This window comes from Pseudorasbora parva, chromosome 1 (genome assembly GCF_024679245.1).
Source record: "Pseudorasbora parva isolate DD20220531a chromosome 1, ASM2467924v1, whole genome shotgun sequence".
NCBI classification, from domain to species: Eukaryota; Metazoa; Chordata; class Actinopteri; order Cypriniformes; family Gobionidae; genus Pseudorasbora; species Pseudorasbora parva.
Window position 1 is genome coordinate 35,453,436 of NC_090172.1, and position 26,303 is coordinate 35,479,738.

At 37.1% G+C, this 26,303-nt stretch overlaps 2 protein-coding genes across 3 annotated transcripts; both read right to left on the bottom strand.

The window, feature by feature from the left end:
* ccl36.1 (chemokine (C-C motif) ligand 36, duplicate 1) lies at nucleotides 1–1,607 on the bottom strand. The gene is made up of 3 exons (XM_067438909.1): nucleotides 1,476–1,607; nucleotides 668–779; nucleotides 1–471 (listed from the first exon to the last, which is right to left on the bottom strand). The coding sequence occupies exons 1-3, from the start codon at nucleotides 1,549–1,551 to the stop codon at nucleotides 378–380; spliced, it is 282 nt and encodes a 93-aa protein (XP_067295010.1). The 5' UTR covers nucleotides 1,552–1,607; the 3' UTR covers nucleotides 1–377.
* Nucleotides 1,608–1,852: 245 nt separating this feature from the next.
* tbc1d14 (TBC1 domain family, member 14) lies at nucleotides 1,853–25,272 on the bottom strand. 2 transcript variants are annotated; one of them, XM_067438887.1, is made up of 15 exons: nucleotides 24,818–25,272; nucleotides 24,448–24,573; nucleotides 21,220–21,934; nucleotides 18,869–18,995; nucleotides 14,328–14,446; nucleotides 13,955–14,037; nucleotides 13,449–13,566; nucleotides 12,781–12,887; nucleotides 9,638–9,724; nucleotides 9,418–9,512; nucleotides 9,259–9,330; nucleotides 6,666–6,794; nucleotides 6,456–6,565; nucleotides 6,097–6,355; nucleotides 1,853–4,260 (listed from the first exon to the last, which is right to left on the bottom strand). In XM_067438887.1, the coding sequence occupies exons 2-15, from the start codon at nucleotides 24,503–24,505 to the stop codon at nucleotides 4,204–4,206; spliced, it is 2,136 nt and encodes a 711-aa protein (XP_067294988.1). In that variant the 5' UTR covers nucleotides 24,506–24,573; nucleotides 24,818–25,272; the 3' UTR covers nucleotides 1,853–4,203. The 2 variants fall into 2 exon arrangements, with proteins under 2 accessions (XP_067294988.1, XP_067294997.1); XM_067438896.1 differs by lacking the exons at nucleotides 18,869–18,995; nucleotides 21,220–21,934; nucleotides 24,448–24,573; nucleotides 24,818–25,272 and adding an exon at nucleotides 16,248–17,301.
* Between the last annotated feature and the right edge of the window lie 1,031 nt (nucleotides 25,273–26,303).

The window sequence follows — 26,303 nt, forward strand, 5'->3', positions numbered from 1 at the left end:
TTTAAGGATCTGTAACACTTTATTAGAATTAAGAGCATCCTACAAGCATCATATACTATTTAATACATATTTCTTTCTTAAGCCTACATGTTAAAAAAAATAACAGTCATAAATCATGTTGTCTTTTTACATGCAGTGCTTTACAGTAAAAGTAAAATTACAGTAGCAAGGTATAACTTTTTTCCACATACTTAAACACAATGTTAAAGAAATGCTAAGCTCAAACAGAAAACATTATGCAGTTACTTGTCCTTATGCCACAGATTATAATGGAAAAAAGACAGATCATAGGAAGAAGGTTAATGAGCTAATTCTTCAGTTAAGAAACAAGTTAAATCACTCCTTAGAGTATGCACATCATCGCCACAGCTGCATCACTACAGATCACGATCATCCATTATTTTAAGGGCACTCTTCACCCAGCTCATGTCAGGGTTCACACAGATGCGAAAACCCTTCTGTGTGATAAAGCTGTTGAAAGGAAAAGATCACAGTTACTCAACTACTCAACACAGAAATCTTACATACATAGACTACACAATCCAAATCATTTCCATTCAGCAATCTTTATGATGACAAATTGCATATTATTAATATATTTTTTTTTTTACATCTATTGTTTTCAGAAAAAGGAATGCAAATTAAAACAGACAATGGAAAAACTTACATGACTCCTTGTTTGTTGCAATCCACTCTCGTCTCTATGTAGGAAATAATTTTAGTGATGGGGATTTTTCTCGCGTAATGGGTAAAACAGCATTCGGTTGGCATATTGGCATCTGTGTTGAAAAAATGTCATTAATTTATGCAATAACCACTGTAACATGAAACACCTAAATGTTATCACACTGTAAATTGTAGATCACTTATTCACGTTTAGAAATTAGTTTAACTGTCACAACGGCCACAAAAAAAAAAAAAAAAAAAAAAAAAACGTTTGTTGAAACAGTCAAACCAAAAATTATTCAGAAACCATATAACTATTTTTTTTACTAGTGGGTGCAGGACACTAGTTAATTTATGTAAGTGAGGATAGAAAAAGAAATGATATATCCAAAAATTCTTCATACAGTGGACTACCAGTAAAATGTATAAAAATTTGGGAAAAAAATGATTCAGACAGTTTGACCTGACCATGTTTGGCCTAAGTGTTTTTTCTTTAATTGCTAAAGTGACCTTTTACACCACAGACTGAACAAAATGAAGCATTGCTTGGTCATTGGTTGACATATTATCTAATTGTGTACTTAAATTTAACAGCTGACAACTGATTGGTTGACTGTAATCCATTACATCAAAGTTATCTGACATTATCAAGATTAATTTGTTCTGACACGTCATATTTTATTACCATTTTCTAAACTATAGCGAATAAACTGTGAGATTTTTTTTTTGAAGGTGTCTAAATAATTTTTGTTTTGACTGTTAATTCACACCATTGAACAAATAAATAATGAAGGTTTAGTTTGACTTACTGTTGGCCAGTACACCAGACTGGAGGAATGCAACAGCCAGAATTCCAATAAAAAGAAAAAGACAATAATGACGCATGGCTGCAGATCTTTGCTTCTCGAGATAATGCTGATAACAGGAAAATGCCCTACAAACTTTACCGTGGTCTATAAAGGTAGAAGGGGAGGGGGCAGTGTGGTTTTGGTAAAGGGGCAGGTTATAGGTGAGAAAATGTTCCACTGCGAATCATAACTGCAAAAGTATGCTCATGTCTTACAGGAAACAGTTTTGTGGTTATTTCATGTAGCAAAACGCCACCTCAAATCTCTCATCATCTTAATCTTGGGTCTATAGTGCTATTATTCTCAATGTGAACATTAATGAGGTGATGAGACAAAGCACCATGAATATATTCAAGTTTATTTATTTATATATTGACACAACAAAAGCAAAGGCAGCATTTTATGACAAACATAAGAACAAGGACACGGTCAAAGCGTGTTGTGCGAGCTGCATCAATGCATACTCAAATAACGTCTGAAAGCTTCAAGTGTGGGGTTTGCATGCACAGTCTGCATTTGAATGCTTATACAGTGCCGACTGGCCAGTTATTCATACATAGGCATAGACACACTGAACATTTTACTGCCTTCATCTTATCACCCCATTTGGTTAATTTCCACATAAACAAAACACTAACATAAATACAACGCACGATACATTATTGCACTTCATTATCAACATGTTCCTGGATGCCCTATGCTCTTCTGAACAGCAGAAGTTAGTTGTTTATGATGATGTGCGCACTCAAGAACTCAACATGACATGACTGTTTACACACACAAGTCAGCTCTATAATTACAATTAAGATTGTAATGGCTTTTTTTTTATTGTACATTAAGTCATAAATAGCTGATTGCACAACCGGACACATCAACTCTTTTTTTGTGTTATGTATGTTTTCATAAGTTTTGGACACTAACAAAGACTTCAACTTCTGGTGCTTGATCCCAGATATACAATACTTTTTTTTTTTTTTTATTGTTATACATAAATTGTCTTTTGAATTGAGGGCAACGAATAATCAGATTATGGTCATGCAAACAGCCAACATTAACATAAAATGAATTCCTGGGGTTCTTGTTAATGAACAAGAAACGAAACATGAAATAGTAGAGAGTATAGTAAAGAAGATCGTGAAAATCTATGAAAAAGAAAAGAAAATGTGCAAAGCAGCTTATTGCATTAGTGTGGTTTGAACCACAAAAAAGGTTGGAGGTTTTCCTTTGATCACAGTGATCAAAAAGCAGCAAAATCTCCCCACATTATCAAGATAATATCTAAATATAAATTTACATCATGGTGTGCAAGATGACAAGCCTTTCAATATTCTTTGCAGTGCCTTCATAGCTTGTTTACATATTACTGATATATGTCGACACATGCACACATACGATATACACTCAGTTTCCATATGAAATTAAGATATTTTTCTCACAAAAATAAAATAAAAAAAATCGAATCGATATAATAAATAAACATCTGGATGTTTAACATTATAATGTCAAACCAAAAAAAAAAAAAAGAAGTGAAAAACGCTGTTATTGCTGTAACATTGTGGTCCCATAAATTAGGTTGCTTTACTGCTTTTTACTGTTATTTACACAAAACAAGCAAAAACTATAAAGTCCTATAACATGGTATATATATTTTTTGATTCAAATTCATACATTGAATAGGTTGTGTCTTTGATTTTAATCTCGACTTGATGCCTTAATAATTTACCGCAGTCTCTTTTTGATTAACAAAGACATTAGGTCAAACAACGTTAAGATGAGCTGTATGGGACCAAACCAACACCACCTGCAGGTTTTCCTATACGTAATCTTTCATCTACTTTCTTTTTAACACTTCAACCTCTTTGAGATCCAACTTGCACCACAATGTTAAAGCCACATTCATTACACTAAATTTCTGTTGTAAACTGAAGCCAAACTTTAGAAACGCTATAACTGGTATATAAGAAACATCATGTTTGGATTTAGACTGGCACAATATTTTCCATAAGAAAAAAAGAGAAAGAATCCAGTCATAATACCACAACACACCAAATATCTTCCAGTACACACTCAAATCTTTAAATAAAGACATTGGTGAGATGGAGGACAGCAACAGAGAACAGACAAGAGGTAGAATAAATGATAGTTCTTGAGAAGAAACTTGGATTAAAAAGTGATAAACAGTGGTGGGATTCACTGACATTGCATCCTAGCAAACAATATAACCTCATGATTTGTGCACTTCCAGTTTAACACATAAAACTCCCTTTGAGACGCCCAGATTTTGAAGGTCACTCAGAGGTCAGTATTTTTCTACACTTTAAAAACATGAACAAACAAATTAAAATCTCAGAAAACCACAGCAAAATATATATTACTTTATTTCCCTTAAATGGAAATATTTAAGCTGAGGGAGAGAAAAGGATAAAGTCAAGGATAAAGGTGTAAATAGCAGAAAGAGGCATGAAATAGTCTAGAGCTTCACAAACTCACACACCTAATTGAGAGATGGAGTGTACATTCATGTGACGTTGTCTCCGTTCCAGCCCTGTGACCTCAGTTTGTATGGAAGAGGACACATACAGTGGTCACTGGAACTGATATTCTCTGATGAGGTGCCCGAGGTGTGCAGAGTCAACATGAGTTTCTCTCTTAGTCTCTGTAAGCTGGAAAAGAACACGAGGATGCATCCTTAGCGTTTCAGTAGTGGACTGCCCCGGTCTTGTCCTTTCATCAAAGCCTGAAGAACCTAGAGGAGCAAAAGAGGGGGGGAAAATACTTGTAAAGTCCCATCAGATTAAAATTTATTTTAATAAAACTAAATTATTTCAAACTAAATTATTAGTTTTCAATAAAACTAAATTAATTACATTTTAAAAGGTATTAAGACCCTTTTATTGGGTCAATTCTTCTTTTCTTTTGTTTAATTGTATGCATTAAAAGCAACATTAAAGACATACTTAGTGTTACAAAGATTCACATTTCAAATAAACACTGTTAATTTGAATTTCCTATTCTTTGAAATATCCTGAAAAAAACATTTCCACAGAACAACATCAATTTAACAAGTCAGAAATCAGAAATGTTTTTTGATCCTATTAGAATGATTTCGGAAGGATCATGTGACACTGAACACACTCACCTAAAGGATTATTAGGAACACCTGTTCAATTTCTCCTTAATCAACCAATAACATGGCAGTTGCTTTAATGTATTTAGGGGTGTGGTCCTGATCAAGACAATCTCCTGAACTCCAAACTGAATGTCAAAATGGGAAAGAAAGGTGATTTAAGCAATTTTGAGCGTGGCATGGTTGTTGGTGCCAGACGGGCCGGTCTGAGTATTTCACAATCTGTTCAGTTACTGGGATTTTCACACACAACCATTTCTAGGGTTTACAAAGAATGGTGTGAAAAGGAAAAAATATCCAGTATGGCAGTCCGGTGGGCAAAAATGCCTTGTTGATGCTAGAGGTCAGAGGAGAATGGGCCGACTGATTCAAGCTGATAGAAGAGCAGCTTAGACTGAAATAACCACTTGTTACAACCGAGGTATGCAGCAAAGCATTTGTGAAGCCACAACACACACAACCTTGAGACGGATGGGCTACAACAGCAGAAGACCCCACCGGGTACCACTCATCTCCAGTACAAATAGGAAAAAGAGGCTACAATTTGCACAAGCTCACCAATATTGGACAGTTGAAGACTGGAATTTTTTTGTCTGGTCTGATGAGTCTCAATTTCTGTTGAGAAATTCAGATTGTAGAGTCAGAATTTGGCGTAAACAGAATGAGAACATGGATCCATCCTGTCTTGTTACCACTGTGCAGGCTGCTGGTGGTGGTGTAATGGTGCGGGGGATGTTTTCTTAGCACACTTTAGGCTCCTTAGCGCCAATTGGGCATTGTTTAAATGCCACGGCCTACCTGAGCATTGTTTCTGACCATGTCCATCCCTTTATGGCCAATGTACCCATCCTCTGATGGCTACTTCAAGCAGGATAATGCACCATGTCACAAAGCTCAAATAATTTCAAATTGGTTTCTTGAACATGACAATGAGTTCACTGTACTAAAATGGCCCCACAGTCACCAGATCTCAACCCAATAGAGCATCTTTGGGATGTGGTGGAGCGGGAGCTTCATGCCCTGGATGTGCATCCCACAAATCTCCATCAACTGCAAAATGCTATCCTATCAATATGGGCCAACATTTCTAAAGAATGCTTTCAGCACCTTGTTGAATCAATGCCACGTAGAATTAAGGCAGTTCTGAAGGCGAAAGGGGGTCAAACAGTATTAGTATGGTGTTCCTAATAATCCTTTAGGTGAGTGTATATGCAAATAGAAAAGAGTTACTTTAAATTGTAATTTTTCACAATATTATTGTTTTTAAAATATACTAAATACACCCATAGGAAGCATAAGAGACATTTTTCCTTAAAAAAAACACAACAAAAAACATACAGACACCATATGTTTGAATGGTGATAATATATCTTTCTGTATAATTCAGTGTATGCATTCATTACATATACACTACGTGATGCGTTTATGTGAGATTGTTTAGAAAAAGATGCGCACTTGTGGCCATTTCTTGTTCTTGCTGTTCATGCTGATGGTGGTTATGCTGGAGAAGATCTCTTCAGCAGTGATGTGGTCCGGCAGGCGCGTCAGGAACTGAGCGATGTGGATGAAGTCCATGTGTGTGAGGATGTCCTCGTAAAGATGCAGGATACCCAATGCAGTGCGGAAGAGAAATTCCTCACCATCACGACAGAACACGTCCCACACACGACACGCAATGTCCAGTGGGAGCGATTTACTGTACAAGGTGAAGATCCTACACAGACAAAAGCAGACCTCTAATAAATGAATCTATATCTCACAAGGCTCAAGGGTGCGTATATGAACTGAACTTTTCAAGAAACAAAGTAACCTACCAGTCAATTAAATAAATATCAGAGGACAGGTTGTTATTTTTGAAATGTGCAAAAAGCTTTGGTAGATTTTCTTCAAAGAACACTTCAAATGCTGCAAAGTATGTCAACATCTAGGGATATAAAAAAACAGGAGCATATGAAGAGTCTTGTGTGAATACTATTACTGGATTTCCCAGCTCAAAATACTTCAAGACTACTTATAAAACTCACAAGGCTGTGGTCCACTCTGTAGAAAGCCATTTGACAAGGCTTGTTCAACAAATTGGCAAATGCAATGAAGGCATCAGCAGTATCCATGTTGAGGATCAACACTGCTGCTATAAAGGACATTCCCTGCACCTATGCATGAAAACAGATGGGGGGAAACACATTACAGAGACATAATGGAGGAGTTATCTTTAAAGTCGACATGAAACAGAATAATCTATTGTGACATATCATAGTAAAGTGGCTTCTCGAAGAAAAAGTAGGCAGATTATTTGTCCCTTTTGTCCACTGAGAACTGATTGTATCAATGTGACTTGCTACTGCTGTGATCTCATGTGAGTGACAGGTTGTCCCATCCTTGCGCTGGTAAACATGTTATCATCAAGAGAAGTCGTTGCAATAAGGGGGGGGGGGGGGGGGGGCATCTAGCCTGACAAGCCAGACCCACATCAAGATGTTTGGTCTGGAAACTCACCCTTGATAGGGCTCAATCTGAGGGGCAGGATAAACGGTTGTCTATTAAACTCCCTCTGCATGCAATTGGATAGCGCTAACAGCAGCGCTACAACCAACCAGAGCAATAAAGAAGGTCAAGCGGAGCTAATTGACAGATTAAACTTTCGCCGTATCCGGTCGGCAAAACTCTGATCACATCTTCCCCCTTTAAGAATGACTTCAGTGCCGTTCTTTGTTCTTTTCTCAGAGAAAAGCTTAACTCCAAGTCTTCCAGAGTCGCGGTCAAAGCTGATTCGAAAGACCGCCGTTCGCCAGTTTCTGTGTTTACTAATAGCACGCAAACGCAACTCGGCCAACATTATGTTAAGCCCAGCCTACTGACTCTATACACGATGTGATTGGCCCGACCAGAGTTTGGTTTTTACAGCTCAGAAGTGTATTGAGAGTTGCTAGACGACACTCACGGCAGATTCGATTTGCTGCCGCTAGGGTGCGTCTAGATTTCTAGGCTAGGGGGCATCTTGATTAAAGATTAAAAGCGTGCATTAATAAAACATTAAAAATAAATGCACAGATAAATATATTACTATAGATTCAGCAATATTCCATAAAAACAGGAATCTTTATTTCATGGTGACTTTGATGCAGAGCTCAAGCTGATAAACGAGTGATGTTTATCAGCTCAAAAATAACATCTCTTAACCACAAAACAACACGCTTTACCCCATACATGTCAAATCAGTGCCACGTTTCTAAACTAAACTTGATAAGCATATACGCAGAGTAACCACACTGTTCCCTGATAACAGTCATGTTCAACAGTTGAGTGTTGTTCATAAGGTAGCATGAAAAAATAATTAATAAATGTAAGTTTTTTTCCTCAAAAAAATCATAAAATGCAAATGTATTAAACTAGGCAGCTACATTATATTAGAGATATTCTAATTTAAACTGTTGCGTCATACCAGATAAGGTATTAATTGGGAGTGTGACAGATTTACAGAAAAGCAGTGTAACATAAAAGTCCCCTGTGGTGAAAAATTAGTTTTTAATGTTATAGGTCTATATGATGTTTAATATGCTATAAGATAAACCATGTGCAAATGTATAAGTCAATATCATTGCTGAGGATTTTTTTCTTTAAAACCACAGTGAATCGAACCAGACGTGGTTTAAAATCACATTCTCTACATCACAACCTTCTTGTAACCAATCACGTCAACTTGCGGGCAGGCTTTAGCTTATCATCATTACTATGCTGCGAAAACAGGGGAGTCTCAAGAGAAGCCAGGCTATCCCTATAGATTTACAATTAGCAGTATAGCAGGTGAATCATGTGTATGACGTTATGATGAACTATATGCCTTGCTGCCTCCACTGACGTTCTTCTCAGTTGTTCAAAGCATCTGAACCAGTTTCTGGTTCAAACATATATTGCTGAATTAAACTTGTATTATTTTCCACTTGCCATTGTGCAGGGTTAACTTCCGTTAATTTGACAGAGTGGATCAGGAATTCTGAGCTGGTGTGAGTGAGTAGAGGCAGGGTTAATTTGCTTATTCACAGTCAGCATATATACTAAATTAAGCAAGGGCGTAGCTGTATTCAAGCTTTTAGAGGCATGAAGAAATTATTATCACAAGATTTTTTTTATACTGCATTTGGTGATCAAAGATGAGTTTTAAAAGGGATCCAATTATTAACTACAGGGGAACTTTAATTTACCTTGTAATTTTTAAGTTCTCTTTATAATACCTTGTGTGGAGGTGTAAGTGCAAAAGCCCCTTGACCCAACAATTGATGCTGTGGTCTGTGAGCAGGATGTAAGAGGGCTGTGCAGCACACATTGCTGCGGTGTTCTCAAATGTGCAGCAGAGTAAGGGTTAGGGTTCTGCGTATAGTGTGCATAATAGCTGGAACAATACTGCTCATCATACCCCAGCAAACCAGCTGCACAACACAATATCTATGTCAGTTTCTGTTTTACTCAGTAAACATCTCTTTATATGAGTCAATACTCAAAGCAAACTGATGTTAAGATAGTCACAGAGGGGTTTTATTTATAAACAGTGCAGTGGTGCAGAGAACAGAAAAAAAATTAAAAAAGACATTACTTGAGCAAAAAAGCTTGGTTACTTACATATCCCACATCGGGACGATAGCAAGTGTAAGCTCCCAGAATGCTGTGCAATACATCATGGTATGGGCCACCCTAAAAGTACATTTAAAAACAAAAAAATAATTATGATTAAATTGTCAGCAGATTATATAAAACACCAGAAACAGCAATGCACCCTACCTGTTGGAATATACAGAGACTGGGAAAAGTTCTGGAAATGTCTAACTTGATCAGTTCTAGACTGGCCTCTCGATCAGCATGAGACAATCCTTTATCTGAAAATTATGCAATTTTTAGTTACAAAAGAACATGAAAGTACAAAAAAAAAATAAAGCAAAAAAGTGGAAGGAGAGAAACAAAGCTTAAATAATTAAAAACTAAAAAAGAAAAAAGCAATCACCTTCAACTTCTGTTTCTGCAGCAGCCGTAGGGGCTACAAATGCATTCCACTTCTCCTTGGCTCTTGCCAAACAGATGTTGTACAGCTCTATTTGAAACACAAATAACACATCATTTTTTCTTTGTGTATAAGTTCAAATTATTTCATATTTACATTATTTCCATTGTAATCTGACCCGCTAGTGATACAGTAAGGTTATAAAATGTAACTTTTCATGAATCAAATTTGCTTCGAGATCTAAAAGACTAGAAGAGTGTTTCTGATTTCTGAGAGTCTTTATTGACTAAATATAATACTGGGAATGTACAACCAATAAATGTACCAAGCTCTCATTATACAAGTACCCAGCTTGTAAACCTGTCAAGACTAATTTGCTATTCAACATTATTGCTCCTAAACTTTCTTTATTTCTCCACTCATGATTATTATGAAAATGTTAAAAAAAAATTAAACCACAACACTGGTTCTTCACGGCAAATGGCCACACATTTTTTATATTACCATATGACGTCAATGCAGCATTCAAATAAATTATTCATGCAATGTGTTTTTGTTAACTAGGCACTTGTAGAAAAGTTTAAAATGACTAATCAAACCACAGGATGCTTGTGAAATACCATGAAGGAAACAAAACCACAATACAGCGTAGGACTGCCTGATAAAAGTGCAATATTAAATAATGTTATATTCAATACAATAATACTTTGGAAAGTGTAAAATAAACAAAGCATCCCTAAAACCTCCAAAAGTAAACAGCAGGGTTTAAATGTAGCATTACATAAAAAGTAAGTGTCATTTTAAAGCTACAGTGTGTGATATTTTCCCCCCTCTAGCGGTGAAAAGGTATATGACCATCCAGGAATATTAGTTTCTGTTCCTCTCAATTCTGATATCGTTTTAACTCCTACGGTGGCCGATTTAGTCCAAGATTACCATGGCAATCCCCCTCCTCCCATTCGACACGGTGCCATCGAGTGTTAAAGCGCGAAAGGCGAAGCTTGAATTTACGGGTATGTCCCTCTTTGGCTAATGTACTTTCAAGATGGAGGGGCAACATGGCGACCGGCACTCAAACCCCTCACCCGTATGTATTTTCAATGGCATATTATAAACTTACGAGAATACTTTATACCTTAAAAGAAGTAAATATACATTAATGAGCACATATATTTTTGAAAGAACTAAGTGTTTTTAGCCAAGAATAAACTAAAAAAGTTACACAATGTAGCTTTAATGTCAGTGTAAACCAGAGGGTTTAGGGATTCAGGCAGGCCTACATTAGGTTTATTTAACAACGGAAACCGAAATCAAATTTAAAATTGAAACACTGCTTAGTCTTCACTGTATAAATAAAATACTGATTCTTATTAAAGCTAAAAAAGTTATTCCTTCAAGAGAAGTGTGATTTTCTCTGTCTTTTGTTGTTTGATTAACATTACGCACATAGACGGAAGGAGGGTTATTAGGCTGCAATATCTGAGAGCTGCAGGAGTCAAGTGACAAATGTGAGGAGCGATGACTGACAGGACAATGGCAGAAGTGAAAGTGAACAAGAACATTTGGTCATAAAAGTAGCATTTCACATCCACAAAAATTTTAGGTCGGGCAGTTCGGTCTGGCCTTGCTCCATAGAGGAGTAATTATCCCCGAACTGTTCGGACCAATGAAATCATCAGGGCGGGCTTGAGACGATGACGGACCGATGATCAACAGTAACGTAATCATGCACGTCATCAAAGGGGCTTGGATTATATTTGTTCAAATCTTTCTCTCAAAAATGATCATGTTGGGTAAGTACTCAATTCAATTCTTTTATTTTTTTACAACACCGGCAAAGATTGTTTATTCCAATGCACGTGCAGACAGGGTTGCCAAGTTTTTACAACAAAACCCGCCAACTACTAGCCCTAAACAATAGCTTCTCTCGGGGTGGTTCTCCGGAAAAAAATGGTGTTTGGGGGGTAAAACATGTGTTATTTTAGCAAGGTTGCAAGCTAAAATTCGCACTTATGGGTATATATATCACATAACAGTCGCTTCAACCCGCGGACATAGAAAACAACCGGCGGGGAAAAAAAACACGGACTTGGCAACACAGTGCAGTTGAGCTCTATTGACGACGCTTCGTTGCTCTGATTGGTTGTAGGTCTATCCAGGTGAGGTCTTTCCTGGTTCGGTTGAAACACACCCCATAATCACAGCCCACTGGAGCAGTTTCAGACTCATATTCTGACTAGAATTGAGTATGACCACGTCAGGCAAGTTGTTTTTATTAAAAAATAATAAAACACTAAACTAAGCTTTTGTTTTAAGCAAATAATTTAAACAAATAATTATATATATATAATTTTGTCATTATACCGTTTTATTGTTAATGTGTTTTGATTAATAATAATTAACATTATAGTGAAGTTATAGTCGGAGTGGTTTGTGGCTCTAATGCGTTTCAATGGCACCACTACCAACGCCACAGCTGAATCAGCAGCAGTCAGGTGTTACAGGTCAGTGCTCTCTAAGCTGTTTATGTTCTTTATTTCTGTAATGTTATGTGCTCTGAGACACCCTTCTACTTCCCGCAGTACTGTAGGCTGCTGTCACTTTAAAAGCTACACAGACCCAACATAAGCATTCATGTAAATACTCACTAAGACGGGCATTTTGACAATTTTGTGTATTTGTCCATATTAGCCGTATAAGAGAACTAAATTCGATATCACTGTCCAAGAGGCATCTTCCTACGTGCATGAGTACTTTGCTTATTGCGCCTAATAATGTTGAGCATGTCACTTGTATGCAACAGTCATATGTCCAGTCTAATATACGCTGTCTGCGTCAACCTAAAACTTTTCATAATCTTTTGAAGAATTAGAATCCTTCTAGTGTAAGCTTGCGATATGCATTTTGTGATATGTACATTTGTAATATTTTGATATATCGTGCTGCCCTAATGCAAAGCGATTTATATAATTACTAACAAAATACACATAAAAAATATTTTTTATTCATAATTTCGGATTTAAAATAAATCCAAAGTAATTGTCCAAATTGTAAAAGTTGTATTGTCTTTTGTGCCTCCTGTATGTGTTTATATGCAGAATGCATGACATTTTGTGTGATAAAGCATAAAAAACAAGCATTCATACCATCTGTGATGTTCAGGTCATTTCCTATCGCTAGACTCCAGACTTTGCCCCTCACACTTGGTGGCAGGCCTTGCCACCATAAATCTCTCACCCGCTTAGATGAACACCTGAAACGGTTAAGAGAAAGAAAGTGCAAAACATAATATATATATATATATATATATATATATATATATATATATATATATATATATATATATATATATATATATATATATATATATATATATATATATATATATATATATATATATATATATATATAGTATGACTGTGTTTCTCTGAGCACATTTTTAATTGTTACATTGCTTATTTCATTTTTGGACTTCTATCCATTTTAATGTTTTATTTGTAGGGACAGAATAGAGATATGATATAACAAGGAAGACCTGGAGCTGAAATGTTGCAAGCTAAATTCAAACTCACATAGCTTGCATGAGCAGCTTGGCTCAAAATATCAGCACACATGCACTAACTTCTAGTCCACTTCTCTCACTAATCTTGCATATGTCAATTAATCTCTTGCCAAATATTAAGATTTTTAATATTAAAAAATATTAAGCAACTTATGTATTTACTGTTATTTAATTATATGGAATGTCAAGAAGTGATTTTTGTTTGTGTGTCTATACTGTGTCAGTGTCCATGATATTTGTGTGCTGACTCACATGCTTTGCCAGTTGGGCAGTATCTCGTGACTCCATGTGAAAGCAGCATTGCCGATGCTTTCCTCCAGTTTACACCTGTCTTCTAGCTGTTTTTTCCGTCTCTGAGCCTCTTTCAGCTCTGCACAGAACAAACACAAACAGTGTGTGTGTGAGAGTGTGAGAGAGAGAGAGAGAGAATCTGTCTCTAACTGCATTAGATTTCATCTTGTACAGCAGCGCCCTCTAGAGCACACAAAACTAAACACATAAACACTCAAACTGTCAAGTTCAAATAGGATCCAACTTTTTGCAACATCTGCCAGTGATGAACTGAGCATTATTTACTGGCCATAAAGCTTTCTTACCTACCGTTTTTATTATTATTATTATTATTATTATGGTTGAAGAAATTATTCCTATAGACTCGCCAAAGGTCATTTTTACTTCCAAAGGTGTTGTTGCACACATATTAACTGTGGACCCTGCACTAATATATACAACAAATAAATGCACGAAAAGAAAGCCACCTCTCTTCTTGGCCTGAGCCACCATCTCCTCATATTCTTGTCTGTGTTTCTGGGCTTCTTCCTCAGACTTTGCAGGAAGATTCCTACACAACAGATACAAAATAACTATCAATACACATTTACATTCTGTAAAACTTTACATCTATAAATCATTTATTGACCTTAATTGTCTCTATACACACATAATACACATGAAACATTTGCTGTGAACCTGTCAGAAAATGGTATAGCATTGCATGTAAGATAGAAGTGATTTCATTTTGTTTTTGGAGATTGCTATGGTAGCCTTGGCCCATTATACAGGAATGAGAAGTTTAAGGATAGGAGGACATAACACATTTACAGAGACATAGGCACACACGAAAACACTCACGCTGGTCGGTTCTCCAGTATAAGGGCTGTGGTTGAAAGTGGCTCAAAGTCCAGGTTCTTTCTTACATTCTTCTTGGGAGATGTGGAATTGCTTGTGTGTCCACTTCTCCTTTCATATTCCTGTAAATAAATACATAATATAAGCAAGTTTATACAAATTATTATTGTGATGTTTTAAATCTTATGAATAAAACCTGTTTACACATTTCAGTCATTAGCAGCAATAACCGACACTGTACATGTATACACCTGGTATTGAGGTCCCTTTTTTTGCAATGTGACATTTATATAACAATAATGCACATTTTGCCATATTGTATATATATATTTTTTGTTATTCTCAATAGAAAGTCTGATTTAGATCTGATTAATACAATGACGTTATCATATGATCTCACACACATGTTTTTTTTTGGATTATGGTAACAAGGCTTAAAGGTGCACTATGTAGTATTTTTGCAGTAAAATATCCAAAAACCACCAGGCCAGTGTTACATATTTTGTTTAGTTGAGTTCGTACAATCTCCCAAATGTTTTCAACTATTTGTAAATTGTGAGAAAATTGCTATTTTAACCAAAGAGCAGAGATGTCTGAGGGAGTCGCCTGTCAATGGCGTCATATCAACGTTACCTTGGTTTCCGGTTTTATTTTATAAATGCTTTACTCTTACTGCAGTGTGCAAAAAGTTTCACAGCAGCCGCTGAGCGAATGCACAGAGTAACGTTATAACATCATTTTAAACACACTTAAATGCTAAACAGAGCTGCGTTCCTTCATACTTATGACGGGAAAAGCAGAAATAGCGCCGGTGACTGTGTCCCGTCATAGTAAAAGTCCTGCTTCTTGCGAGTCGTGATCGGCAACAATCGCTCCAGCGGCCTTGCTCAGCTCCCTCAACAGTCGATCCTGCTCTGCTTCATACTACAGTAACGTTAATAACCGCATCCATGAACTTGATTTCTACCTGAGTCTTTTCTACCGGCTGTGAGATGAAAACCACATGTCCCAAGATTATGCGCTCAAATTTGGAGTCATCAAACTATGCCTTTGTTTTTAATATGTGCCCTCTAGCGGATGGAAAATTAGAAAATGTACATAGTGAAGCTTTGATCATCCTAAAATAATAATTAAATAATGCATTTCAAGGCTTTAAGCATGACAACTTGATGTAACTCATGCTTAAACATCAACGCATGCCACACAATACTTTCTTCACAACCTGCACAACCAAATGGAACCAGAAGTTCTCAAACCAGCAGGGACTGAGCAGCAGTCTTAGCAAAAAAACAATATATTAAATCACATTAAATCAGAACAACTTGGTACTGTTTACAGTATTAGTTTTGTTTATGTCTCATGCCACACACTGTACATCATGAATAGAAATCTGTGATATCTTGCACTGCATCCATTTTTAAATTCTCTGATTTGGTCTATACCGGTAATCGGTTGGATCTGTATAACATACAACATGATAATAGAGGAATATGTTTTGTTTTATGCAGTCAGAAAGCACGCACACTATTGGGCACTGAACTGAGTGAATATAAATATTTAATTTGTCCCCACACTGCACTCTCTCTGAGATTACTAGACAAAATGACCTACATTCCAACTATGAGCCAAATAAGTATAAGAAAAGGACATTAAATAAGATTAGTCAAGAAATTCTTAATTAGTTTAAAGAGCAAATGTGGGACAGCCAACAACAAAAAACCTAAGAAAATATAATTCAACAAAACAGACAATGTGCTCACACATGACACCAGGTACACCTGCTGCGACAGAATCTCTCGCTCCACGTCATTTCCTCCCCACAAATTCTTGTTTTTCTCTTCTTGTTCCCCTCAACTTTTCTTATTTATCTGACAGAAAACAATGAGGGGGAAATAAAAATAAATGAATAAGACATTAACTCACCATGAACGCTGCAGTGCTGTTGAGACATTCAGAATCCAGCGTTTCAGACACCACACTCTACTATTGCTGTATTTCACAACTATAAGATTAAGTGCCTTGTGGAAAGAAAGGCAAGGCACAGTAGCAGAGGAAGAATGCAAGGAATATGGGACACACCCTGAGAAACAGTAGCATGATACTACTGTGCTCCTGCTCCTCTGCTGTTATTGCTGTCTCACTCCTGCTAAGTTACCTGACACTGTTTTTCTTTGCCCTCTTTCTCTCTAGAACTCCGTCCTAACAAACATGCACCAAACTGGGAGGGCCTACATCAGAGGGATGCAGAGGATCCGATCTTGTCCCTTGCTCCTGCTGTGTCCATATGTGTGTGTGTGTGCATGCTAATGTTATTCGTCATCATCACAGTGCTGAGAGAGGATCCATGATTTACAGGCAGCCATACTAATTGATTCCAGCTATTAGGAGCACAAGGCTCTCAGCACGGCAGTTTCATGCGATCAGTGTGCTCTGTGTTCCGCTGCGCATGCCTGTTCAAAGATGATGCATAATCTCTTTCACGTGGCCTGTTTGTCATCAGTTCTTCCACTGATTCAAATAAAATAAAAGAAAACATATCCTAACCACACGGTCAGACAATCCCACACATTTTTAGCCATTAAGAACTTACAATTAGTAATGGCAGCAGGTAAAATACTGCAATGTTCATAGTTAAAAGCACTGAGGCAGGACGGAAGCACACAATATTAAGTTTATCTTAACTAATTTCTCTCTAGGAGCCACTGCTACGGAGCCTAAATAAAACAGCAACTCGGTCACCCAATACCTCAATCTTACATTACAGCAGCAGAGAACAAAAAGGAGAGATAAAAGGTAGGAGCTGGAGGTGCGTGAAATCTAGATGGACACAGGGAGGCTGAATCAAGAGGGGGTCAAATTACCTAAAGCACATTGAAGGCCTGTTGTCTCCCTGTCCATAGGAAACAAAGCCCCATTCAAAACAATGTCATAAGACAGCAATGTAAAGCCATTCGATTAATTCTTGCATTCTTGCAAACTTTATCAAAAATGTTCAAAAATTCTCAAAATGCAGAGCAGGACTTGATTTTGTCCAACAAGAATTGAATAGATTCTTAAGGTTTGCTCATGTTTTCTCACAATCTCATGTGAGTGAGGCTGCTGGAGGAGAGGGATTATTGTCCCGCCCTCACATCGATGCACACATTAGAGAAGAGACTTTGCTGTGAGGAGGAGAGGAAAAGGGTTAGGTCACCCAAAAGTTTAAATTAAAAAAATAAAAATTCTGTCATTAATTACTCACCTTCATGTCATTATTGGTTCAACCTTAAAGCTAAATTTTTTTTTTTTTTTTTTTTTTTTTTTTTTTAGGTTATACTCCTAGACATAGTATCTTTAATTCTTAAGTACAGTATCTACACCGGTGCGGTGACTAACAGCAAAGCCACACATAATCCTTAAAACATTAGATTCATCCGCGCTGAGGAGCCACCAATGCACAACTTGCATACAGATGATAACTCATCAACAGGTTTCAAACAGAGATGGTGACACAGAGGCAAAACTTACGGACGCTTTCAAAGCAATACAGCAGAATGCCGGCTTACCATCGGCCAATGCTGTTCCTGTGAGCACCCCAACGAATGTGTTTGAAGCTGTTGTGTGTGAAGCCGAATGTGTGTAAAGCGCTGTACTGTATTTATTTAGTATGTAAAATGCGTAGGAAACTGGCGCAGACAAAATATTGTTAAATATAACGTTATTTTTGTTAACTTAAATAAACATTGTTTTTATAGCAATATATGATTTAATTGTTAAATTATTGTATGCTGTTGTAAAGAATTTATCAAGAAATTGTTAAATACTTTCCTCTTATACATTAAAAAGAGAAATCCACAATTAAAAACCCATTATACTATTTTCCTGGGTAAAGTGGCAACCTCACATATTCTAAAGCATAGTTTCACAGTTAGTAATTGCTGGGGTGGGATGCCTATAATATTTCACTTGTAAGTTAATACCTAATTCCATATTTGAAGCAGTCTTGGGAGTAAGGTGTTGTTACCCTGCATATTTGTAATGTCAACTTAAAAATCAACTTTACTAGGAGACGTATGACATTAAAACGACGTGTTCTAAAATTATTCACTCCATTTAACGGCGCATGTGATGAGGATTGCAGTAGCCTGGCCTCTCAGGACTCTGGTATCCCCACCATTGAGATCAACCCACCAGAGCACATTCATACTCAGGTCACCACTGCGGAGCTAAAATTGACTCAAAATAAATTTGAAACATGTCTTATGTCCTCCGACTGGAGGTAATCATAGACTGAAGGTAAAAAAAATTGCAGATTAGATCTGATTTTCAGCAACTTCTTGAGACTGCAAATCCATGCAAAAATCTGGGCAAAAGTTGTGTAATGTATCCCAGCCTTTTATTTAAAAGCAGTACCTCACAGTACTTGGTTACTTGGTGCTGAAGATGGCACTGAATACAGAATCTATATTTTCATAATTTCAGCTCAACCTAACTACAAACACACACACAAAAACTTTTTTCTCATTTAAGGTCTTGTCTGAGTGAGTGCAGGTGTGTACACATACCTTTGGTATTTTCCTTGAGTCTTTGATTGAAAGTTCTTTATGCGGAACTTTACCAAAAGGTTTCCACCCAGGCTCTCGCTGTCCTTCCAGTGCACCTGTGTCCTTCATCCTCTTAGCAAAAAGACTCCTTACAAAATATAGAAGAAAAAAAACAGAACTGAGCAATATGAACTCCACAAACTAGACATTTATTATTTTAGCACTTTTCAATGAATACTAAGAACAGAGGGAGAAATTGAAGAAGAATACTGCTTTATATTGGAGACAGAAGAAAAAATATTGTTGCCATTGAGGGCTTCTCAGCTTGCTGTGTAGGTCAGTAGGGGATGAGAGTGAATTGTCAAAATGGTGCAGGACATCATCATTCTCAAACAGCGCTGGACTCAGATGTAACCATGAAGTCTAGGAAGTCCTCATTACTGACTGATAATGTGGCAGAAAACTCAGTACTTAAACTGGACACACAGTCTTATTTTTTGTGCATATTTCTTGGGTAATTTTGGATATTTTTGAAGATTTTCACACCAAGCTATTTTTATTCTTGCCGCCTTTGTCGACTTTTTTAGTTTATTCTTAGCTAAAATCACTTAGTTCTTTCAAAAATATATGTGCTCATCACTGTATATTTACTTCTTTCAAGTAAAAATGCATTCTCGTAATTTTATAATATACCATTGAAAATACATACGTGTTGAGGGTTCGGATGGCGGTCGCCATGTTGCTCCTCCATCTTGAAAGTACATTTGCCAAAGAGGGACATACCCGTAAATTCAAGCTTCGCTTTTCTCGATTTTACACTTGATGGCACTGTGTCGAATGTGAAGAGGGGGATTGCTTGAGGCTGCTATATGATGATGGAGGATCACTCTTAAGCCCCTTTCACACTGCACGTCGGACCCGCAATATTCCCGGAACATTGCCGGGTCGCCTTCTGTGTGAAAGCAACCACGTCCCGGAACTGATTACAGAATTTGACCCGGGTCGGGGACCTAGTAAAATTGCGGAATATGTATCAGAGTCGCCAAGGAAGGGGAAAAGAGAATTAAGACGGCAACGCGACAGGCAAATCAACAAGACAAAAGTAAATATTGGAGTGGCCTTTCCAAGATAAAGAGCTCATGAGGAGCAACGATTTAAAAAAAAAAAACCAACGTTGCCTGCTTTCTTCTCGACAGGTAATATTAATTCGGCCTATTTGTGTATATTGGAAGTTTTATTGTTGCTTGGCTAATTATATCAAGGTGTGCTGTGTATAACACTAGAACGACGTCTAGGATAGTTTTCCTCGCGTCAATGATGAAAAAGTATTGTTTACCTTATAACATAAATCCGTGTTCTATGACGGATAACATGAGATTAATATTTTAATTGCATTATAATTTGTTTGTATTACGCTAGTGATGTCGTACAATATACAAAATAACGATAGCACTGATAAAAGTTACTTTACTAAGATTAGCTTGCATTCGTCTGGGAACCTGATAGCTGATGTTAGCAATGAACTGGTTAAAAATAACGAAAACGTAAAACTATTATTCATTGTACATAGATTAATTTGATCATAGATCATTTGGTAAATTAAATAACTGCAAATTATAATAGTTTTCAAAAATTACCTCATCACTTGAGTTGAAGCAACACTCACCGAAGAGGTCGAACTGGAAGCCATGACTAAATCGGCCACCGTAGGAGTTGAAACGAAATCGAAATTGAGAGCAGCAGAAACTATTATTCACTGGATGGTCACATACCTTTTCACCACTAGATGGGGGAAAATATCACACAGTGTAGCTTTAACTAAAGGGAGGCGGGTCTTTGCCAATGGTCAGACAGGAAGGGAAGTTTAGAAAATACTTTTTTGTTGGCAGTTCCACTAAAGAATTGCAGTCTTTAGGAAACATCACCTGCAGCAACTACAGTATTTCAACTTGTGCTGTAGGTGTTATGCTAAAAAAAGGACTGAATCTCAAAGGAAAAACAGAAAACAAGAAAAAAAATATTTTAGGATGCTACCCCATGACAAACCAAAGAAGTCAATAATCAAACATTTTTGCTTTTCACACTAAGAAGTTATCTAAAACAACCATAGATTGCCATGAATTTTGCAAGATCTTCAAAAATATTCAAAAGTACCGATTAAAATATGCACACATGCAAAATAAATTGCAATAAAAAATTGTCAATTTGAAAAAAGCTTGAAGCTTGTTAAATAATATTAATGCAACATTATTTGACAAAATTTGTAGGAAAAATTTGGATAAACTTACACAAGCATATCACAATACTACTGAACCAATCAGTGGTTTCTTGGTGTGAGTTTAACAACATTACAAATGTAAATGTCACAATACCTGTGGAAGAAGTTGGCGAGTGGTCCCAGTTTCTTAGGCCTAGCCTCATGTGGTGTAGAGAGCCCTACTGGTTGCCGTTGTGGGCTGCTCAGCTTGCCATGTAGGTCAGTAGGGGATGAGAGTGAATTGTCAAAATGGTGCAGGACATCATCATTCTCAAATGTAACAACAGCGCTGGACTCAGATGTAACCATGAAGTCTAGGAAGTCTTCATTACTGACTGATAATGTGGCAGAAAATTCAGTACTTAAACTCGACACACTGCACACTGAAATATCATCACTGCGGTTTAATGTACCCTTGCCTGTCGCACTGGAAAGCCCACTTGCACTGTAGAGACGTACTAAATCAAAGTCACAACGGGGGAAGGTGGAAGACTTGAGTAAGGAGCTATCTGAAATATCCAAATTTAGTGTTGCTGGATTATCATCAAGTGGCGGTGGAACTGCCAGCTCAGCAGTGGTGACCCGAGCATGAATGTGCTCTGGTGGGTTGATCTCAAGAGTGGGAATACCAGAGTCCTGAGAGGCCAGGCTACTGCAATCCTCATCACATGCACCGTTAAATGGAGTGAATAATTTGCTGCCGAGGGAGACATGTTGAAAGTCATGCTGAGAGTCTGAGGGCATGAAATGGTTGATATGGTTTTGGGTGTAAGGCTTGGAGGCACTCCGCAAACACTGTGAACACTTGCTGATTGATGAGACCTGGGAATCTAGAAAGGCAAATTACAAATGCTGATCAGTCCTTACAAGTAAAAAGCTAATATCTGTAAGCATCAAGTCATACAGATGTTTCTTCCCATATTTAAAAAATAAATAAATACATTCTCAATACATCACACCTTACACAGAAAGAAAGAAACAAAACAAAACCAGAAACAGAAAAAGCATTAGAGATTCCTTCAACCCCAAACTGAAAAAATGCAATGCGTAATTCAAAATCAATCAGGAAAATTCCTTAATTCTACCACAGTACATTGGAGTAGCCTAGAAATCTAGACCCACCCTAGCGGTAGCAAATCTAATCTGCCCGCAAGTGTCGTCTAGCAACTCTCAATACCCTTCTGAGCTGTAATCGCCAAACTCTTGCAGAGCCAATCACATCGTGTATAGAGTCGGTGGGTGGGGCTATAATGACGACGGCCGAGTTGCGTTTGCGCTTCTAGTAAACACAGAAACTGGCGAACAGCGGACTTTCGAATCAGCTTTGACCGCGACTCTGGAAGACTTGGAGTTAAGCTTTACTCTGATAAAAGAACAAAGAACGGCACTGAAGCCATTCTTTAAAAGAGAAGATGTGCTCGGAATTTTGCCGACCTTCCTGAAGAGTGATAAGACTCAATGTGCGTGGCTAGGTATACACTTCTCTGAGTCTTCCCTCAGAGCATAGAGTAAAACATCTACAACAACCTTTATCTTCCTTTAGTCGTAACACACTTGACCAGCTTATCTCCACAATAGAATGACAGGAAAACTCCAGCTGGGTGTAGAAAAAGCAACCTGAAGAAAGCAACTCCAGGAGTAGAGAAAGCAACCTGAAACTAGACTAAAATGTGAGCCAAAGGCCTGAGGAAACATCACGTCAACACTCCCTACAAACTATGAAACAAATGTCCTTGATAATCTACCGGACAAGATCTTCCATCAAAATTGGACCAAAATTGCTCTTTGATTTAATAAGGATAGAAGATGAATGATTGGAGAGTGGAGGGCATGAGCCCTTAGGACAGCATGGTAGCACATCAACAGCACATCAAAAACAAAATGGAAAATAGAGTAACATCAGCTCACTATGACAAACAAAATATGTATATATTGTTCCTAATAAGGATGCAAAATATACAATGAGAGAGGCAACAATTCATTCTAGCTCTACTGGTTCTGCTTCCCCAATTGAATGTGGTTCAGTGTGCGTCACAGGTGTGTGCAGCTGCTCATCTACTGCAAACGAAACAAATAAATCTACAAGCCAATACTCGATTGAGGACAATATGCCATAACCAAGCCGTGAAATCTTCAATTGAAAGTGCAATCTTTAACTGCTGCATTTGACAAGACAATAATGGTTTAATTGCCCAACAATACACACCTTGAAAAATAACAACGCTTTCACAATTTCAAAGGTGACCCAGCCTACATTTCTCAAATTCAAAAAAATATTTTTGGTCTTCGAGTTTTAGGTTTTGTGTTACTGCAGTCACGGACAATGAATCAAAATTAGTTAGCTATTTCTCCAAGTGAATAATTAGCTCCTACAACCAAAATCATACAGTCATAGCGCAATGAAGTAGCTCATGTGCTGTTAATGCTTGCAAAATACTATGAGACTGTTGCTCTCTGATGCAATCCTTCATAAGGCAATCAGCAGCATCCTCAAGTTCTCAAAAGCACAAAAGACAAACTGTTTTTTAAGGAATTGGAATTGCAATTGCATGACAGATTATATGATTACAAAAGTTAACATCAGACTACAGCATTTCTAGAACAATGAACAAAAGAGTCCATTTGTACTTTGCTACACTACGTTTGATTTGCAATGCTTCATGGGATTGTAGTTCTATCCCCAGATCCCCCACATTAACAAAGACTGGTACCCTTGATTTTTAAAAACGTTTTTGCTTCATATCAACGTTTATAATGCTGTGATTAACCTGCTAGCGGGTTGTTGTGGTTCATGCTTAAAGCTCTTAAACTAAGACTTTTTTTAAATACCCATGGGAAAAATATTTCTAAAACCAAAGAAGCTAAAATGAAAAGTAGAACAGATGAAATACAAAATAGTCACTGCATCTAATAACTTTGTGATCACTGATAGACAATATTTGTATATCACAAGAATTTCTGTTTTAGTTTAGTTTTAGTCTAGTTATATTGCAATGGATGGCCCTGGAAATAAGTTTGAAGCCACTCTGTTAATTTACTAAAGTGCATGCTACATTTATTAATTTGTCAATATTACATGCTTTAATAGATTATACTGAAACAGTTTAATACTCATCTGAACATGTTAAACAGACAGATCAAAAATAATCATGTGACAAACCTTTTTTTTTCTCCTTCAATTTTGTCCCACCTGTCTCAAGAACCTAGTGATGCACAGCATAAGCGTACTAATACGAATTATGTTATCATTTTGCAATACCCTAAAGACCCTAAAAATAGCTTGGAAAATGATGTTGGAGGATGTACCGATTACATACGTACTACAAATATACTTTGAACTCACCATCGTTGTTCTGATCGTTAGTGTTGCTTTCACTGGACGTGTTCTCTGCTTCTGCCATGTTCCTGCTGCAGGTGAAGGGATGTGTGTGTGTCCATCACCCCCTCACCTTCACTCCAGAGTTAGACCCTCCAACAAACAATACGTCAAATACTATAATTATTATGATTATAATGCAACGCCGTCTGCTTTTATGAACACTTAATTTCATTTATCATCGAAGCTCTAAACTTAACTCAAAACCTTAAACTTTTCCCATTGCTGGTGGCGCAATTCACTGTCTCTCGGTTCAGGAAAGAGCTCAAACTTTATTCAAACTTCTGCGTACGGGTAAAGCTAACAGCGCGATAAAATCTAATGAAAAGTATCTTACCTGTTGTGACGCTGCCACCGCCATTTTAAAATCTTCTCGCCGATGTAAATGTGCCAGGAAAGCATGCGGAGCGATAAATTCACCTGCCCCACGGCTGAAAGAAGTACTGGTCCGCCTCAAATAAAGTAAGAAAGGTTGATATTTCCACCTGTAGGAGTACTACAGCGTTTCAGGGACACAACACGTCAGTTAAAGAGAGGCAGAGCGGTTTGAAAGTGTTAGGACATAGTGCGACAGTCAGTAAATCAGGAAGTGACCTTCAGTGCCCTGTCAACACTGTACGTTACACACTGCGCGACGCGATACAACTACAACGCTCCCATCTACGCAGCTCTAGTGTTGTAATCTTCCATGATTGATTGTGGTTTTATTGCCTCGTTTGAAGTTAGTTTGTTTATACGCGAATACGGGTTGTTTATTGCTAGTTTTAATAAATCCAAGTAATAAAACCTTAGGTGGTTTTATCAGTATCCAGTAGACAGACGGTTGCTATAGTAACTAACCCCCCCACCAGGCTAATTAAAGTGAACGTCCCTTATTCCTCACCATGTGAGGAAAATCTTTACAATGAAAACGCCTGACCATCAGTTGCACACTGACCACATACTGTTTACAAATACAGTTACTTCAGAAAGAATGAACAGTATTAGGAGCCCTTCTGTTTGTGCATGAATGCATTTAATGCTACAGACCTTTCATTTTTTCCTGTTATTTCACAACTACCAGGTAACAATTAACATTTACAATACATGGGATAAAAAAATAAAAAAATTAAGATGAGTTAAATGTGAGCTATTGTCATCCGACAATTGCATAAAAACATTGCAATTAATTAATAAATAAAATAAACAATTAACACAATAAGAACAATATGAAGACAAATCATGGGTGGAATATGTGCTGGACAAGGTGAATAGTTAAAATTCTGTCAATATTTACTCAACCTCATGTTGTTCCAAATCTTTGTTCTGTTGAACATAGAAGATATTTTAAAGAATATGGGTAACCAGACAGTTGACTGTAGCTATTGACTTCCGTAGTATTTTTTCACCCATACTATGGAAGTCAATGGGGCCCATGAACTGTTTGATTACCCATATTCTTTAAAATATCTTATTTTGTGTTCAACAGAAAAAAGTTATTCATACAGGTTTGGAATAACATGAGCGTGAGTAAATGTTTTTTGAAATGAAATTTTTTGAATGAACTATCAAAAACGCATAAAAACACTGCCTGCAGCTGATTTTAGAATGAAAAGGGCCTCCCTAGGGCCCCTTTTATTTTCCATTTTTATAAATGATCTACCACAAATATGCTCAGATTGTCAGATTCATCTATATGCAGATGATACAATTATGTCTCATCATGATATATCTAGGATTCAAACCTCACTTCAATTTGATTTCAATCTTATTCTTTCTTCTAATCTGCTTTTATTGAATAAAAATAAGTCAAATTGTCAAACTGTCAAATGTATCAGTCACTG

What these genes read in the sequence shown, in the direction of transcription:
- tbc1d14 (XM_067438887.1), bottom strand. Translation starts at nt 24,505, where the DNA reads ATGGCAGAAGCAGAGAACACGTCCAGTGAAAGCAACACTAACGATCAG. An exon ending in GGCTCAGGCCAAGAAGAGAG is followed by an intron (nt 13,567 to 13,954) that starts GTGGCTTTCTTT and finishes TGTTCTGTGCAG; the next exon opens with AGCTGAAAGAGGCTCAGAGA. An exon ending in ACAGAGTGGACCACAGCCTT is followed by an intron (nt 6,566 to 6,665) that starts GTGAGTTTTATA and finishes TTATATCCCTAG; the next exon opens with ATGTTGACATACTTTGCAGC.
- ccl36.1 (XM_067438909.1), bottom strand. Translation starts at nt 1,551, where the DNA reads ATGCGTCATTATTGTCTTTTTCTTTTTATTGGAATTCTGGCTGTTGCA. An exon ending in GTCTGGTGTACTGGCCAACA is followed by an intron (nt 780 to 1,475) that starts GTAAGTCAAACT and finishes TTTTCAACACAG; the next exon opens with ATGCCAATATGCCAACCGAA. An exon ending in TGCAACAAACAAGGAGTCAT is followed by an intron (nt 472 to 667) that starts GTAAGTTTTTCC and finishes TCCTTTCAACAG; the next exon opens with CTTTATCACACAGAAGGGTT.